Source organism: Hippocampus bargibanti, linkage group LG09 (assembly GCF_051943395.1).
Source record: "Hippocampus bargibanti isolate YZ-2025 linkage group LG09, ASM5194339v1, whole genome shotgun sequence".
Classification (NCBI taxonomy): domain Eukaryota; kingdom Metazoa; phylum Chordata; class Actinopteri; order Syngnathiformes; family Syngnathidae; genus Hippocampus; species Hippocampus bargibanti.
This window is the reverse complement of record NC_142742.1, coordinates 25,019,602-25,037,281: the sequence shown is the minus strand read 5'-3', so window position 1 is coordinate 25,037,281 and position 17,680 is coordinate 25,019,602. Positions and strand designations below refer to the sequence as shown.

Genomic DNA, 17,680 nt, shown 5'->3' with positions numbered 1-17,680 from the left:
AGAAGAGCAACTGATGGCTCCATTAACGCAAAGGGCAAGCGGGGGGGGGGGGGGGGCCTGGACGGCTTGCGGGGGCGCAATATGGACGCATATTGCTCACGGACAAACTCAATATTAATAATAATAATAAGCCATTACATTTCTAAGCGCCTTTCAAAACTCTCAAGGTCACTTTACAGTCGCAGGAGAAGTTTTTTTCTGTGGGTGAGCAGCGGCAGCCACACGCGCCAGCGTTCACTCAACCCTGAAGCTAGCTAGCTAATAGCTAGTAAACAGCAAATAGATAGCTAGCTAGATAGCCAGCTAGTTAGTTATAAAGCTAATATACTGCAAATAGATAGCGAGCGAGCTAGTTAGTTACAGAGCTAGTAGACAGCAAATAGATAGCTAGCCAGCTAGTTAGCTGATAGACAAATGAAAGAATGATGGAAAGGAAAAAGAAGACAACGGAAAGAGGGTGAGAGCATTCCACAAGTGTGCTTGTTAAGTTTGGTAGGAGCGAAGGGGGCGGGGGCCAATCAGCCGCGGCGAAGGCGGGCAAAAGCACGTACCTTTGACGGAGGTGTTGGGGGGCGGGGCGTCGGGGCGCGGGTTCCAGGGGGGGTCGCCCCGGTTGGCAAAGTCCCTCATCTTCAGGTAGCTGATGGTGAGGCGGATGACGGAGGCCTTGTCCAGCTGGCTGCTGATGGCGCCCGGCAGAGGCAGCATCTTGGCCAGCTCGTAGAACTCAAAGTTCTCCTTTCCCCGCCGCGAGCGCGCCGCATCACGCGACTTTTCCTTGCGGAGGGCCTGCAGCCTGCCGGGTGACACAAAAGGGAGGAGCACCTTCTTTATCCTCGCGACGCGATGGCCGTTTTGGCAAAAGGCCGCTCCCGGACGAGCCCTGTTTGAATTTATAATAACAATAATAATAATAATACATTTCATTTCAAAGCGCCTTTCAAAACTCTCAAGGTCACTTTACAGACACAGGGTATGTTTTTTTCTGTGGGTGAGCAGCGGCAGCCACACGCGCCAGCGTTCACTCAACCCAGAGTGACTCAAATAGATAGAAAGTTACCTAGCTGGCTAATAGATAACGGATAGCTAGCTAGCTAGATAGATAGCTTATAGATAGTTAGTTAGGTAGCCAGCTAGATAGCTAGTTAGCAAATAGATATCAAATAGATATCTAGTAAGGTAGCCAGCGAGATAGCGAGATTAGCTAGATAACTAATAGATAGATAGCTGGAGAGCTAGCATAATGCTAACTGGCTAAGCTAATCACACTCGTGCTTGTCTGTCTGTTTTATCAGTGTCAGAAAAGTATCTCTTTGAGTGGAGTGTAGCGGTGAAGTGAAAGCTTATTTGCTGTTAGCATAATGCTAACAGGCCAAGCTGAGAGCAGGACATGAGATTCTGTCAATATTTTGCAATATTCTTTTTTTTTTTGATGGTCTTGACTCTGTCCGACGGATTGATGGCCGCGAGGAGGTGCCCGCGGACGCCTCCGTCCGTGTGTTTGATCCACCGCCAACCACAACATTGAGGTTGGCGCCGTGCGCGTGCGCGTGTGGGCATTAAAAACAGCAACCCAAAGTACGTCGTAAAGTCCGGCCGGGTGACTTGATGCTCTTTTAAAGAGCTTGACACAGTGTGTGCGTGTGCATGCGTGTGTGTGTGTGTGTGTGTGTGTGTGTGTGTGTGTGGGTGTGTGGGTGTGTGTGTATGTGTGTGTGTGTGTGTGTGTGTGTGTGTGTGTGTGTGTGTGTGTGTGTGTGTGTGCATGCGCACTGGTCGTAAAGTGCAGTTAGCGGCGCGGCGCTTGTCAGCCAGGAAATAAGATGTGTGCTTTGTGGCGCACGCGCAGGCAGCGAGCATGCTGGCAAGGTCGGCGGCGGGCAGTTCGCCGCTTTAACTCGTTGAGTGGAGGTCAAACGAGGTCGTGCGACAGACGCTACGATTTACCGTCCCAGTGCCCCACCCCCGAAAATAAAAACAAAATGATTCAAAATGGAACTGAATCAAAGTTGACTGAGCAAGCACACCTAAATATTAAGATACAGTCATACGTTGGCTGACAAACTTAATTGGTTCCCAGACAGAGTGTGCAAGGCGAAAAGTCTGTATCCCAAAAATTAATTTCCCATAGGAAACCATTAAAATGAGAATAATCCGTTCCCAGGCCCCCATGAAACATCATTTTCTACTAAATAAGCCGTAAAACTACACAAAATATCCATTATTTTTATGTGTAGTAAATGTGCTATTGTGTTGAAATGAAAGAAATACATTGCACTGTATAATAAAGTCATTTTATTGACCTTTGTGATGGTCGTTGATGCCTTGATGGAATGCAGTGGGCGCTTTCCTCAGCATTGAAAACTTGAGGAACGTAACCTTCTTCTCTCAGAGCCTCCCCCCTTTTCTTCACTGTTCCCTTTCTCTCTCTCTTTTGCTCGGCGCTCTGGCTGAATAATAAATATTCTTTTTGTCTATCACCTTACTTCCTGCTGATTGAATATTTTGACGACACAAATGAAGAACTGAACCGGGAACAAGATTTAATCTGAAAAGATTCATAATCTAAAAGTCATCTGCCTGTTTCGTTAATTTGAACCCCCCCCCCCCCCTCCACCCACTCACTGCTGCGTTCTAGACCAATCACGTGGCTTTAACCGACGACTGGGGGCGGGGAATAGAGGACGAGTCGGCTGCCATTTGCTTATTAGGAGAACGGCTCGTTCGACAGATCACTCGTTGTGGCGTTATGTGTGAATCCCGAAGAATAGTTCGTATGCTAAGGTGACATTTTCATTAATTTAACGTTTGTAAACCAAAAGGTTCGTAAGCCGAGGTATCACTGTACATTGTGTTTTATGTTATTAATTTGGCCCATTGTAATAACTTTTATATTTAAAATTTTACATTTTGGATTTACCGTATCGCTAGCTATCTAGCTAGATAGCTGTTTGCTAGCTAGCTAGCTAGCTAATGGCCAGCTATCTAACTTGTCCTGTGACTGTGAAGTGACTTTGGGAGTTTTGAAGAGCGCTTGTAAATGAAATGTATTATTATTATTATCATTAGCTATCTCTTAGCTCGCTAGCTTTCTATTCATTTGAGTTACTTCCGGGTTGAGTGAACGCTGGTGCGTGTGGCTGCCGCTGCTCACCCACATAAAAGAATGTATCCTGCGACTGTAAAGTGAACTTGAGAGTTTTGAAAGGTGCTTATAAATCAAATGTATCATTATTATTATTATTATAAAATGTCCTCCACGCCTATTTGGGGAAATCACGTGCATGCGTGTGCATGTGCACGTGTGTGTGTGTGTGTGTGTGTGTGTGTGTGTGTGTGTGTGTGTGTGTGTGTGTGTGTGTGTGTGTGTGTGTGTGTGAAATCCTATTGGTTTTGTTTTGTTTTTTTGTGGCGGTTGCAAGGCAGCAATTAGCCACTAGCGTGCTAATAGCACCATCCATCAACATTAGCAAAGGCGTCTCAATCTGGAGGACGTCCGCCGGCGCCGCCGCCGCCGCATGTGTTGAATTTGCTCTCGCTTTTCATATACCTGCGTGTGTGTCGCGTGTGCGTGAGGCATTGCACGAATCGGATGGCCGCTTGAGTCGGTTGGCAGCCATAATTTTGTGTTTGGAGTTGACTCAAAGAGTGGCGAGAAACACAAGCGGCACCACAGAGCTCCATTAGCGTGCACGCATGCGCGCAGGCGCAGGAACGTCATCTCTCTGCAACCTGCGAGCCGAACGGCACTGAGGAGTTTGGCACGCGAGCAGGAACAAGACACCTTTGGCTGACAACACGGCAACGACGACGGCGGACAGCACTCGCGCGCAGGTTTTATTTGGGAGGGGCGGAGATTGCTTGACATTCGCCGGGGAGCGCCTTTGATCCATGAAGCCACGCAAAGATGCTATTACGGAAGTTTCTAGTGTGTCTGCCTGCATCTGTTGCTGTTGCAATATCCATTCCATCAAGCCATCAACGACCATCACAAAGCTCAATAAAACGACTTAATTATACACTACAGTTCATTTCTTGAATTTCAATACCACAACACATTTATTAGACATAAAATAAGGTATCTTTTTGTGTAGTTTTAAGGCTCATTTAGTCTAAAATTATGTTTTATGGGGACCTGGGAACGGATTATTCTCATTTTAATGGTTTCCTATGGGAAATGAATGTTTGGAATACACAGTTTTCGCCTTACGCACACTTTCTGGGAACCAATTAAGTTCGTAAGCCGAGGTATCACAAGGTATTTCAGTTGTAGTGTTTTATGTTTGCTCATATGCTAACCTAGCTAGCCATTTGATATCTTTTAGCTATCTCGCTAACTCTCTCACTGGCTATCTAGCAAGCTATCCATTAGCTCTCTGGCTATCTATCTATCTATCTATCTATCTATCTATCTATCTATCTATCTGCATATGAGCTAGCTGGCTAGCGTTCTATCTATTTGAGTTACTTCCGGGTTGAGTGAATGCTGGCGGTGTGGCTGCCGCTGCTCACCCGCAGAAAAAACATCGATCAGTGACTGTTAAGTGACCTTGAGAGTTTTGAAAGGCGCTTAAAACTGAAATTTATAATAATAATAATTATTATTATTATTATAATTATTATCAAATGCGGAAAAACACAAAGACGGGGGCAGAAGCTGTTGAATCATTGAGGCGCTCCACAACCAAAACAACAGCAATCCCCCCGCCCCCCTCCCTTCAAAATAAAAGACGACAGGAAATGCCCTTTGGGCAACCAGAAAGGCAGGAAACTGGGAGTAGGACGTCAATTCCGCGCCGACATCAAAGATGAGAAGGCCACGCAAAGAAATGGGGTGTGCGCACTAGCGCGCTAGCACATTCTTCGTGTGGCGACGCCCGTGCGTGGGCGCTTACCATGGCGACGAGCTGTGCTGCTGTCCTCCGGCCAAGTGGACGCTCTTGGGACGGGCGTTGGACGGACGCTCCCAGTAGGGGTCGCTGTCAAACACACACACACACACACACACACAAATAAGAATAATAATCCATTTCATTTCTAAGCGCCTTTCAAAACTCTCAAGGTCACTTTACAGTCACAGTTGGTTTTTCTGTGAGTGAGCAGCGGCAGCCACACACGCCGGCGTTCACTCAACCCCGAAGTAACTCCAATAGATACAAAGCTAGCTAGCTAGCTAATGGATTGCTAATAAATATCTAATAGATAGCCAACGGCTAGCAGCTAGACAGCTTACAGCCAGCCAGCTCGACAGCCAATAGCTAGCCAGCTAGCTAATGGATAGCCAATAAATAACTAATAGATAGACAAAACTAAACAGGGTTCATCGTGAGCTAGCGTCCGTATTACGATCCGCTCGAGCACAGGTGTCAAAGTCGAGGCCCGGGGGCCAAATGTGGCCCGCCACATTATTTTAGTTGGCCCGCCATAGCCACCCTGAACCAGCGGGCGACCCATCGCAAACACTGACAACCAAACACGTTGGCAATATGTGGACCTGTCACTGCTTGGAATTGAAGTGGATTGACGTGCGACAGGAGATGGGAGACAATCTCTTTTGGTCAATGGCGCTAGGCTAATCACCATGACGTCCCTGATCCACTGGTGAAAAGGACGCTTTGATCCTCTAGAACTGCTTCATAAAACAAAGAAGGTGCAGAAAGGTGCTTAATATTGAATGTCTGTGTCTTTTAATAATAATAATAATAATAATAATAATAATAATGATATAATGATAATGATAATGATAATGATAATGATAATACATTTCATTTCTAAGCACCTTTCGAAACTCAAGGTCACTTTACAGTCACTAGATCAGTTTTTCTGTGGGTGAGCAGCGGCAGCCACATGCGCCAGCGTTGACTCAACCCGGAATAACTCAAAGAGATAGAAAGTTAGCTAGCTGGCTAGCTAACTAACCAAGCGCAATGATGTCACAGGGCTAATTTTTGATGTCGTGATGACATCACGCGGACGGACGAGATGGAAATGGCCTTCGAGTTTGCTTCGAAAAAGGAGAACGTCGTCTTTCTTTCAGCTGACTTTGGTGTCTGGAAGGCCAGGAAAGAAGGGGAGCGTAAATGATGGGCGGGGGGGGGATGGACGGGCGAGGCGGGCGGGCGGGCGGGCGGGGGGGGGTCGCCTGAAGAAGCGCTTAAAGCGCCGGCGGTACTTTTGATGTCGGCGGCGCCTCCGCAACAGCGTGAGAGCAAACGTGTCAGCTGCCACATCCACTCAATCAAACGCTCCTCATGTCTGCGCCAAAGGTGACGATGGGAACAAGAAGAAGAAGAAGAAGAAGAAGAAGAAGAAGAAGAAGAAGGCGTTCACGCAAGATCTCTCATCTTACGAACATAATTGGTTTCCAGAAAGTGTGTGTAAGGCGAAAAGTGTGTATTCCAAACAGGTATTTCCCATAGGAAACCATTAAAATGAGTATAATCTGTTCCCAGGCCCCCATACTAAATTTATCCTAAATAAGCCTTAAAACGACGCAAAATAGACCTTATTTTATGTATAATAAATGTACTCTTGGATTGTAATGGAAGAAATAAACTATCGTCTTGAATAGATTTTTGGGGGGGATTTGACCCTTTAAGACTCGCGCTGAATATTCATGAATTCTCGTATTTGAGTTGATGACGATGCCCGAAGTGACGTCACGGAGGGAACACCCCTGATCGAGAAAGGACACACAATGCATTTTAGGTACTTTTTTTCATCTGAAAACACAGTGTTGATGACAACATCAATAACGCCATGGTGAATCGCTGTGTGTTGCACCAAGACTACTATTTGATACTAGTTGACACAAATTCCCAGCAGACAAATCGGCCCATTTCCAACGGAGCTTGGGCGCCATCTTGCGCAATTTATGGGTGCTACATTGGAGTCCAGACAGCTCGAATTGATAAGGAAAGACTTCTTGAATCGATGGCAAACATGTATGCTTTCCACTTCAGAACTCTTTGAATCCATTGTCCTTTAACGCTTCTAAAAAAAAGCGTGTCACAACCAGCGCCGACTCGCCGCACCTTTTTGGGCTTTTTTTTTAATCAAGCGGCGTCCAATTAGCGGCCGGCGATATGAAAGCTTTGCGCACCCGCAACAGGCCCACATGACCGTCACGCTGCACGCCCATAATTCACTTCACTTCAATCTGTGCGCGTGCACGTGTGCGTGCGTGCACGTGTGCGTGCGTGCGTATGGGGCCTATTTAGCGGCGCACGTTGAGGCAGAGTGCCCTGAGTCTCCATTACAAGGACAATATTTCCTGTCATATCTGATTTGTGCAGGGGGGTGACGGGAGCAGGTGGGGATGGGGGGGGGCGTCAAAGAGAAAGGGAGAAAGGAGGGAGTCGGTGGGGGGGGAGCCAGCGTGCGACCCAAGGGAGGATTTCGCAATCTCCTTGCCTCTCATTGTTCTTTCCTTCCCGGGTGCAAAAACGATGGCGAGACGGAAAGGAAGCAACCAAAGACGGGAAACGCTCAACACGACAAAGGACAGCAAAAAAAAAAAAGTGGAATATGAAAAAAAGTCAAGAAATATGGCCGTGTTGCTCTGGCACGTAACCCCAAACAAATATGGCGGCTGTCCAACTGGACGGACGCCAGGAGGCGGGACATAAAAAAAAAAACACACACACACACAGCCGTCACTTTTAATCATAATAATCCTTTTGAGTGACATCATGGGGGGCGATAAAAAAAAACATAGGAGGACGAAAGCAAATGAACGGGAAGGAAGACCAAAAAAGGAAATCAACATACAAAAGGTGGACGTTTCCTCAATAGTTTTTGTTTGTTTGGGGCTGACTTTGGACAGGAAAAGAAAATCCGGAAGAGCATTCGGGCCAGCTTGAAATATATCTTTTTTTTACAGACGGGTAGAAAAAAAGTTGCACGTTTGCACGTTTCAAACTGGCAAATTTGCGAGATCTAAAGTCACAACTTTGCTAGATTCAAACTCGCAAATTTGCAAGATTCAAATTCGCAAATGTGATACATTTAAAGTCATAATATTGCTCGATTTAAAGTAGCAAATTTGCTCGATTCAAACTTGCAAATTTGCTCAATTTAAACGTTTCAAAAAAAGTTTTGGCGTTTGAGATACATGATTGGGTGGTGCGGTGGGTTAGCGTTAGCCGCCTTGTGAGACAAGCTAATTTTCAGAAGAGAAGCGGGTACCTGCGGAGTTGCGGTTATGGCGTCATTCACTTATTTGAGAAGGTTGTCATGGCCGAACTAAGTCTAGAAAATGTCAATCCTTTTGGCCGCGACCGAGTTGACGACACCCGCGGCCTCTTCAAACTTGGGATAGAAATCACAAGCTGATGATTGCGTGCCAAGACTTGAAGGATCTCTTTCTTGCTCAAATTGATGTCAAAGTAACGAGCCACGAACCGCTCCGTTTCAGCGAGAGCGGATCCGTCAGCGAAGCAAGCGCATGAGGCTGCTAACGCTAACTCACCACAACACCCAATGACGCATCTCAAACGACCAAGTTTTTTTAAAAACATTTAAATCCAGCAAATTTGTGATGTTAAATCGAGCAATTTTGCGAGTTAAAATCCAGCAAATTTGTGGCTTTAAATCTAGAAAATTTGTGACTTGAAATCTAGCAAATTTGCAAATGTGAATTAAGCAAATTTGTGACTTTAAAGCTAGCAAAGTTGCGAGTTTGAAACGTGCAAATTTGCGCCTATTTTTCCTCCGAATAATAGCCAATATGTAAATAAAGCTATATTTGAAGCTGGCCCTAATGCTCTTCCGTAGGAAAAGGACGTTTGCGGAGGCTAATTTGACATCATCAAGAGGCGACGTCAACGCACGCCAGAAGGAAAACGGCATGGAGGACACGTCCTGTTTTGGCCGCTAATTCCTTGTTGAGGTGAAGTGTAAATAATGGCCGACCGCTGAGGTGGCGGTGGCGGCGGCGGCGGCGGCGGCGTAGATAAAAAAAAGGAAAAACAGACACACTTGAAAGAAAAAGAAAAAAGCAAAGCGCAAGCGTGTGTCAATACAATATATATGCTAATCACGCCTTTAGCGCGCAACGTGCGCATTTCATTACAAGTAAAACACTCAAACGGGCACAAAGAAAAACTCGCCGCCGTCAAGGTCGTTGGCGGCGCAGACGGCGAACATGACGCGCCGCCAATAACCCGCCGTCCCGCGCCGGGGGCCTGAGGGAAAAAGACGCCAGAGGTGCGCTAACGCTGGGAGGGACGCCGGCCCACATCCGCTCCGAATCGGCACCACTTCAGCGCTAAGCTAATCAGCTTTTTCCCTCCAAAAACACAACAGCGTCAATTTTGGCTTTCAAATCCTCAACTCAAGCTCATCGATGAGAAGGTTTCTTCAGTCGTCATTTGTACTTCTGTGAAGGTGTCAGACGTTTCGCTTGTTATCCGAGAGGCTTCGTCAGCAAACTAAAATTTGCTGGTAGTTTTGACCCTCTATATAGCCCTACTGTCCAGACTTTATCAACATCACAGGGATAATACTAGTGAATGTAGCCACAAGGGGGCACAAGCCAGTGTCTTATTGTGCCGGTCCTAAGCCCGGATAAATACAGAGGGTTGTGTCAGAAAAAAAAAAATTCCAAAACAAATATGTGAATCAAACCTCTGAATCCCATACCGGATCGGTCGAGGCCCGGGTTAACAACGGCCGCCATTGGTACTGTTGACCTTCAGGGTGCTGGTGGAAAATGGACGACTGTTGGTCGAAGAAGGAGAGGAGGGAGGAGGGAGGAGGGAGGAGGGAGGTGTGCCCGGAGGAAAAGAGACAAATGGAACGCCAAGAGTATACAACGAAGAGTAGGAACTTTGAATGTAGGAACAATGACAGGGAAAGGGAGAGAGCTGGTTGACATGATGCAGAGAAGGAAGGCAGACATACTGTGTGTCCAGGAGACCTGGTGGAAAGGGAGCAAGGCGAGAAGCTTAGGGTCAGGGTTGAAGTTGTTCTATCGTGGTGAAGACAGAAAGAGAAATGGAGTTGGGGTCATCTTAAAAGAGGAGTTTGTTAGGAATGTCTTACAAGTAAAAAGAGTATCAGATAGAATGATGAGTCTGAAGCTAGAAATTGGAGGCATCAGTGATGTTCAATGTTGTTTGTGGGTATGCCCCACAAGTAGGATGTGAGCTGGCGGAGAAGGAGACATTTTGGTCGGACTTTGAGGAAGTCATACAGAACATCCTGAGAAGTGAGATTCTTGTCATTGGTGGAGACTTCAATGGACATGTTGGCGCAGGAAACAAAGATGATGAGGAGGTGATGGGCAGGTTTGGACTCTAGATGAGGAACGCTGAAGGACAGATGGTGGTTGACTTTGCTAAGAGAATGCAAATGGCTATTGTGAATAATTTCTTTCAGAAGAGACAGGAACATAGGTGGCCTATAAGAGCGGAGGCAGAAGTACACAGGTAGACTAAATTTTGTGTCAACGGCGCCATCTAAAGGAAATCAGTGACTGCAAAGTAGTGGTCGGTGAGAGTGTAGCCAGACAGCATAGGTTGGTGGTGTGTAGGACGACGCCGGCAGTGAGGAAGATGAAGAAACCAAAGGCCGAAGTGAGGACAAAATGGTGGAAGTTGAAAAAGGAAGAGTGTTGCATGACATTTAGGAAGGAGGTAAGACAAGCACCGGGTGGGCAAGAGGTCCTTCCAGATGACTGGCAAACTGCAGCGAACATAATCAGAGACACGGGTCGGAAAGTACTTGGTGGATCGAGTGGAAGAAAGGTAGATAAGGAGACTTGGTGGTGGAATGGGGAGGTGCAGGAGTGTATACAGAGAAAGAGGTTAGCAAAGAAGACGTGGGACACTGAGAGGATGGACGAGAGTAGACGGCAGTACAAGGAGATGCGGCGCACGGTTAAAGTCAAGGTGGCAAAGGCCAAACAAGAGGCCTTTGATGACTTGTATGCTCGGCTGGACAGCAAGGAAGGTGAGACTGATCTTTACAGGCTGGCGAGACGGAGACAAAGATGGGAAGGACCTGCAGCAGGTTCGGGTGATTAAGGATAGAGATGGCAATGTATTAACAGGTGCCAGTAGTGTGATGGCAAGATGGAAAGAGTACTTTGAAGAATTGATGAATGAGGAAAATGAGAAGGAACAAAGAGTAGAAGACGTGACTGTTGCGGACCAAGACGTAGCAAACATTAGCGAGGATGAAGTGAGGAGGGCGCTGAAGAGGATGAAGGGGGGAAAGGCACTCGGGCCTGATGATTTACCAATGGAGGTATGGAAGTGTCTTGGAGAGGTGGAGGTGGTGTGACTGACTGGGTTATTCAACAACATCTTAGATGGTGAACAGATGCCTGAAGAATGGAGACAAAGTGTACTCGTGCCCATTTTTAAGAACAAAGGAGATGTGCAGCGTTGTACTAACTACAGAGGAATAAAGTTGATGAGCCATACAATGAAACTCTGGCAAAGAGTAGTTGAAGCTAGACTAAGAGCAGAAGTGAACATTTGTGAGCAGCAGTATGGCTTCATGTCAAATAAAGAGTACGACAGACGCAGTGTTTGCTTTAAGAATGCTGATAGAGAAGTACAGAGAAGGAATTGCATTGTGTCTTTGTAGATGTGGAGAAAGCGTACGACAGGGTGACAGAGAAGAGCTGTGGCATTGCATGAGGAAGTCTGGAGTGACAGAAAAGTATGTCAGAGCGGCGCAAGACATGTATCGTGACTGTAAGACAGTTGTGACCGGGATAGATGGAGGACATTGATTTGCTGTGGCGACCCCTGAGGGGATAAGCCGAAAGGAAAAGAAGAAGACAGGGATAATACTAGTGGGTGTCATGAGCGAGTTGACGGCGGGGCGGAGCCTCCGCTCCCGCCGTTCGCCAGCTGCTGTCAATTCCGTCATGACTGACTGCGGGACATTTAAACCCGACGCTGGCACTTACCCAGCGTCGGAAGATACTTCGCCTCCCGCTTTGCCAGTACCTTGAATGTATATTCAGTACATAGTTGCTTCGCCCGAGGATATTATTCTAGCCACGATCGCATGTATTTTGTTGCCTCGCGTCGTAGGCTGTTTTTGCACCCTCGTGTGCCTTTTCATTTTGTTAGTTAGTGTGGTTGGGTGGATTGCCGCCGCTCGCCCACTAACGTTGTTTGTTTCGTCATTATTTCTGTGAATAAATCGGTTGGCTTCACTTACGCCTCTGTCCTGTTTGGCGATCCACCACCTATCCCCAACCTTCCCGCTCGTCAGCTGCAACTGTCGCCGCCGGAACGTGACAGTGGGCCTCAATCTGCGGTACAATCTGCAGTCCCTAAGAGCTAGCAAGCGCTCATTTGACGACAGTGAGGTTAAAATCTTAGCGAAAGAAAAGAGATGCTTCCAAAGGGGAGTAAAAGAAGCGATTGTCATAAAACAGCAAAACCCTTCACTAAATCGCCATGGTGGGGTGAGGTTTCATTTGGATCGTTCGTATAACAGACTTCTTAGACCACATACGCTTAGTTATGCTGATGAGGCGATAGCAGGGCAAATGGGGCAATCACGCCAGTCGTAGACCCCATAATCAGGCAGGACAATAGAAGTAATTAGTGTACCCTCGGGGAATAGTCCTCTGCTCCCCCAAACCGAGAGCAGGGACCTAACAGAGCAGAGGTCTGGCACCGCCACGTCTGGACAACGGGTCCAAAACTACCAGCAAATTTGAGTTCGCTGACGAAACCTCTTGGATAAGAAGCGAAACATCCAACACCTTGAAATTTGTACAGATGACGGCTGATTCTCATCGATGGACCACTCCTGTACCACTGAGAGCTTACACATACGAACTCGAGCTAATGCTAATGCTACTTCCTAAATTCTGACACAATGTGTGTCTATGTGTGTGTGTGGTGGAATTGCACAGGGATGCCAAAACACAGTTTTGATCCAAAAAGATGGCCTACGTTCACAATCCCATGAGAGACTAATTAGCAAATGCACAAACACACACACGCACACACACACACACACACACACACACACACACGCACGCACGCACACACAGCGAGGAAGTGTGGCGAATTAGCATGAATATTTATGAGGCGCTTTGCAAAGAGAGAAACATTGATAAGCCGCAGTTTGTGAAAGGAATGCTGACTTGATTGTTTTGTTTTTTTTCCTCGCCAAAGTGCATTCAAGTAAAAAGCGAAAAAGCTGAAGTGAAGTGAAGGAGTCAAAGGAGGACTTTGACGTTTAAAAACAGATGGAGGTTTTGGGCGTTTCCTCTTTTGCATCTCGGCGCCGTTATTGCGCCGGTCGGCGTCGGCTCAACAAGTGTCCTTTCCTTTGCCATTTTCATTGGCGATAGCGCTCGCCACAAATCAAAAAGTGTCGCCGGCGGCGGCTCGGGCCTCCTTTCATTTCCTGTTGGCCGAGAGTGAAGGATTGCCAGCGCGCCCGCGTTACGGAAGCGGGGAGGACAAAGGCGGCGGCGGCGGGGGGGGGAGGGGGGGGACGGGGGGCTGCAAATTAGCCGGCCGGCCGTCGGCTGACACCAAAGGGCGCCTTCGCTCGCTCGCCGCGCCGGCGCAACCGCAACCGGACGGGCGAGCGCGCGGCCGTGGATGTGGCCGGTTGCCACGGCAACCCCGGCCTACCTCACGAGGTGCGACGCATCGGCCAATTAGGTCCCCCCCCCCTTCAACAAGCTCACCGCGACGCCAATAAAGTCGTCTTTCCAACAAGAGGCGAATCGCGGCCTTGCCGGGAAACGACGACGGAAACATCAGGAGGACCCCCCCCCCCCCCCCAGACCCCCCGTACCTCCCATACAACCCCCCCCAGACCCACCACAGCAATATCACGTTCCAATCTGGACAGGAAGGATAACATCCCCTTTGGGGTCAAAGGCCTTGGTCAAGGTCAAACGCGCAGCAATGGTTGGTGAAAATGCGGCAGGGCGGCAGGCAGGACGCCGAGCGCCAAAGAGGATGCTGGGAAAATCCCCAGCCGGTAAAGGGGCCGCTCGTCCTCTCTCGGCCCCGTCGGCGCTTTTGCCGGTCGCCGACGTTTGGGCGCTCGGCCAATGAGAGCGCGTTTGTCTGGCAGACTTTTCCCACCGTTTGCTTCCGGCCAAGGAAGAGCGACCCCCCCCCCCCCGCCGTGCCAGAGTGCGAACAGAGTCGTCGGTGTAATTGCTGGCAGAGCGGCGGAGCACAAAGCGTGACGCGCACTCCAAGGGTGTTGGGGGGGCGTCGGTGGAGAAAAGCATGGCGGCAAAGGGGCTTGATGCTGGGAGGGAGAGCGGCAAATTGCTCCATCTTTTGCGGGTAATCTAAATGCTAACTAGAGACAACTTATCAGCGCAATGTATTCGCCGGCATCTGTTCAAATAACGCACGACGCCGCAAGATTAGGACGGCGGCGCCGGCGGAGGCCGCAACAAATACATTTGGGGACAACAAGTACTGATGACGCCCCGCGAGCACACCTGTTGCGCAAGCCCACACGTAGCATACGTCGGCCACGTATCAAGGAAGAAAGGAAGGAAGGAAGGTGGGCCAGCAAGCAGGAGGCTGTAAAAGAGCGCTCGCCATCAAAAGAAGCCAAAAGGAGGCTGAAGATTCCAAGAGAAAAGCCAGACGAGGGAAAAAGAATGGCCATTTTTGCCTCCAATCACAAACTACTTTGCCACGATTCAAACATCAAAAACAAAAGCGACCCCCCCCCCCGGTTGTCCCCTCGACCCCCGACCCCCCCCCGGTTGTCCCCTCAGGACGAGCCGGCAGAGAAAGAAGCTTTGTGGGACTTGCAGACCCTCCACACCTTTTTCCCAATTAGAAGCCTCAAGGACAAAGGCAGAGGACAAGTGGAGGTCGTCGGGGGGTCGTCGGGGGGGGGGCCTCAACTTGACACACACACGGCCGCCGAGTCGCTTCCCACGACAGCCTGGGAAATCCTCCGCTCGGGGGTCTCCGCACGCCACCGGAGCGACGGTGGCATCACGCGGCGGCGTTGCCACGGTGACCGCATCCGAGTGGACCTTTTGCTCAAACGCGTCCAGAAAGAGACAAAAATCTCATGTCAGACCTGCGACGCCGTATTGGCAACGAGTCCACAAACGGGGGACAAAAGGGGACGTGGAAAGCAGAAAGGCGCCATCCGGTCAGCGCCATCCCAGGCTAAAAAATACATCCAAAAATAAGCTCCACCCCCCCGCCAACAAATCACATGTCTCTTCTCACGCTTTCATTTCAGCGTTCGTGTCCAGATTCCACTCGGGTGTCTTTCTTCTATGACTTGTTATGTGAGGGGGGGGAAGATGGGGGGGCGAAGGGGGCTCCGTGCACGCCCTGGAATGTGAAGCCGGAGCGCCGGCGGAGGGAAAAGCGGCATTTTCCACGAGGAGATAAGAGCCCGCTGAAAGTTTGCCGCCTGTTTATTTACATTTTAATAAAGCTCATCTTTCACACGTCCTGTCAACATGGTCGACGCTCGGCGACGCTCGCTTCGAAGCCACTGAGCAAGTTCACATCACCCTTTAATAATAATAATAATAATAATAATAATAATAATAATAATAATCCATGTCATTTCTAAGGACCTTTCAAAACTATCAAGGTCATTTTACAGTCACAGGATAAAGTTTTTCTGTGGGTGAGCAGCTCAAATAGATAGCTAGTTAGCTACTAGATAGCTACTAGCTAGCCAGCCAGCTAAATTGATTCGATTGAAATATTTTGTTTGTGCAGATTCGGCTTACATGAACTACATGGCTATCTAGTAGCTATCTATTCGGTTGGCTATCTAGTAGCTAGCTAGTTGGCTGGCTATCTATTGGCTATCTAGCTTGCTGGGGGCATAGCGGGGGCGAGTAAACCAAAGGACGAGTGGGGGGGGGGGGGGGGCGCCCGTTAATGACTTTGGTCAGAGTGTGGAACAGACGCGCAACTTCTTTTGAACGCCGCCATCATTTGCAGTCATGTCATCAACGCCGCCGCCGTGGACCTCGCGCGCCAATTAACCGCACGCACGCCAAACGCAATTTGGCATTTTCATAATAATCATCATCATAAGAATTCATTTCATTTGGAAGCGCCTTTCAAAACCTTCAAGGTCACTTTACAGTATCCATTTTTTTCTGTGGGTAAGCAGTGGCAGCCACACGGGCCAGCGTTCAATCAACCCTGAAGTAGGTGCAAGGGAGAAGACACCTGCAACAACTTCGCTCTCTCACACACACACACACACACACACACACACACACACACACACACACACACAACATGGCGTCCTCCTCCTGTCGTTCGGGCAAGTAGCAACAACAACAACAACAACAACAACAACAACAAGGTCGTTTGTCACTGATGGCAGTGACATCATTGGAGCAAACAAAGTGGGAGGCTCTCCCACCACCCCTTTTTCGTGGCAGAGGACAAAGAAGACGTGTCCGGCATCTGAAGGTTCGCCGGCACAGTCCGTCGGCCAAGCGCGCCACCTTTGGGCTGCTTCGATTTGGATCTTCGAGCGGCGGGGGTGGAGGGGGGGGGGGGCGCCGTTTGGCCCATTTCCCCATTTTTGGTCTTTTTGGGGCCGAAAGTTTGAAAAAAGAAGCGGACGGCGGGAGCCTTTTGGGAGCCCCGAAAGCAACAAATGGCCGCCGGCAACAAGTGACAAGTCGGCGGGGGCTACCAAGGCGCCCCCCCCCCCAAAAAAAAAACACTTCTTTCATTTGGTCGTCACGCGCGCGGAGTCCGCCCAGGTGCCCCCCGTCAAACTTCACGCCTTATTAAGCGAGGGGGGGCGCGCGCGCGCGCGGCACCGTTGCTCGTCCCGCACGCGCTCACGTCCCTTACCGCCGCCACCCCGAGCAGCTTACCGTGGCGCGCGCGCGCGCTCGTGCCGGACGCCGGCCTTGGTGGGCGCCATGTTCCCGCGACGAAAAGGGGATGCGGGCGGGGGGCGCCCGCTCAAGCTCCCCCTCTCAGCCGTCGGCAGCAGCGCCAATGCGTCACGGCGGCGGCCGCGCGAGACAAAGCCACGTCCGCGCGCGCGGAAAGGGGGCTCTCGGCTAGCCGCATGGCGAGGGGGGGCGAGGGGGACCCCGGCCGGCCGCCTCCGACGTCGACGCCGGCCGCGGCGGAGATCGGGTGGGAGGAAAAAGGCGCCCCCGCCCGCCCCCGTCCCCGCCCCCCTCCAAAAAAAAGAGAAGAAGAAGAAGACGAAAAGGCGTCGGAGAGGACGACCCCCTCGCACCCCCCCTCAAAGGGCAGCGCCTCGGTGTCCTCCTGCGGCGGCGGCGGATTTTGTCTTCCGCCGCGTGCGGCAAAACAAGCGGCAATCGCGCCTGCTGCGTGCGCGTGCGCGCGGACGGGCGCGCGCCCCCCAACGCCTCGATGCGTGCGCGCGCGGTCGAGCGCCTTCCGGTGAATTCCCTCCCGGTCGCGTCTCACAGGTTGCGTCCGATGTCACGCACGGGGGGGGGGGGGGCGTGTCGGAAATGAGGGACGGGGACGCGCGTGGCCACTCGCCACCTCGTCCGTCTCGCGCGCACGCGCGCAGGGCTCCCAAAGTTTCCCGTTGAACCTGTTGGTGAGCGGAAATGCACCGACTGCGCACGTGACGTTCGGATGACGGGGGGGGGGGGGGGGGCGCCCTCGTACCGCTTGAAAGGTCGATCGGCTGCAAATAAAACGTCAAGAGGCTCCATTTTGTCCAT

The 17,680-nt window shown here is 49.9% G+C and overlaps 1 protein-coding gene across 2 annotated transcripts in view; it reads right to left on the bottom strand.

Moving 5' to 3' along the window:
- npas3 (neuronal PAS domain protein 3) overlaps nucleotides 1-17,680 on the bottom strand; it is a 49,362-nt gene that overhangs the window by 30,309 nt on the left and 1,373 nt on the right. Inside the window, exons 1-3 of one of the 2 annotated variants that reach the window (XM_089004862.1) lie at nucleotides 16,841-17,360; nucleotides 4,896-4,979; nucleotides 552-796 (exon numbers count right to left, since the gene is read on the bottom strand). In XM_089004862.1, the coding sequence (XP_088860988.1) occupies nucleotides 552-796; nucleotides 4,896-4,979; nucleotides 16,841-16,890 (379 nt within the window). In that variant the 5' untranslated portion in view covers nucleotides 16,891-17,360. Of the gene's footprint in view, nucleotides 1-551; nucleotides 797-4,895; nucleotides 4,980-16,840; nucleotides 17,361-17,680 lie in introns of those variants that run through there. The other variant, XM_089004861.1, reaches the window with a different exon arrangement.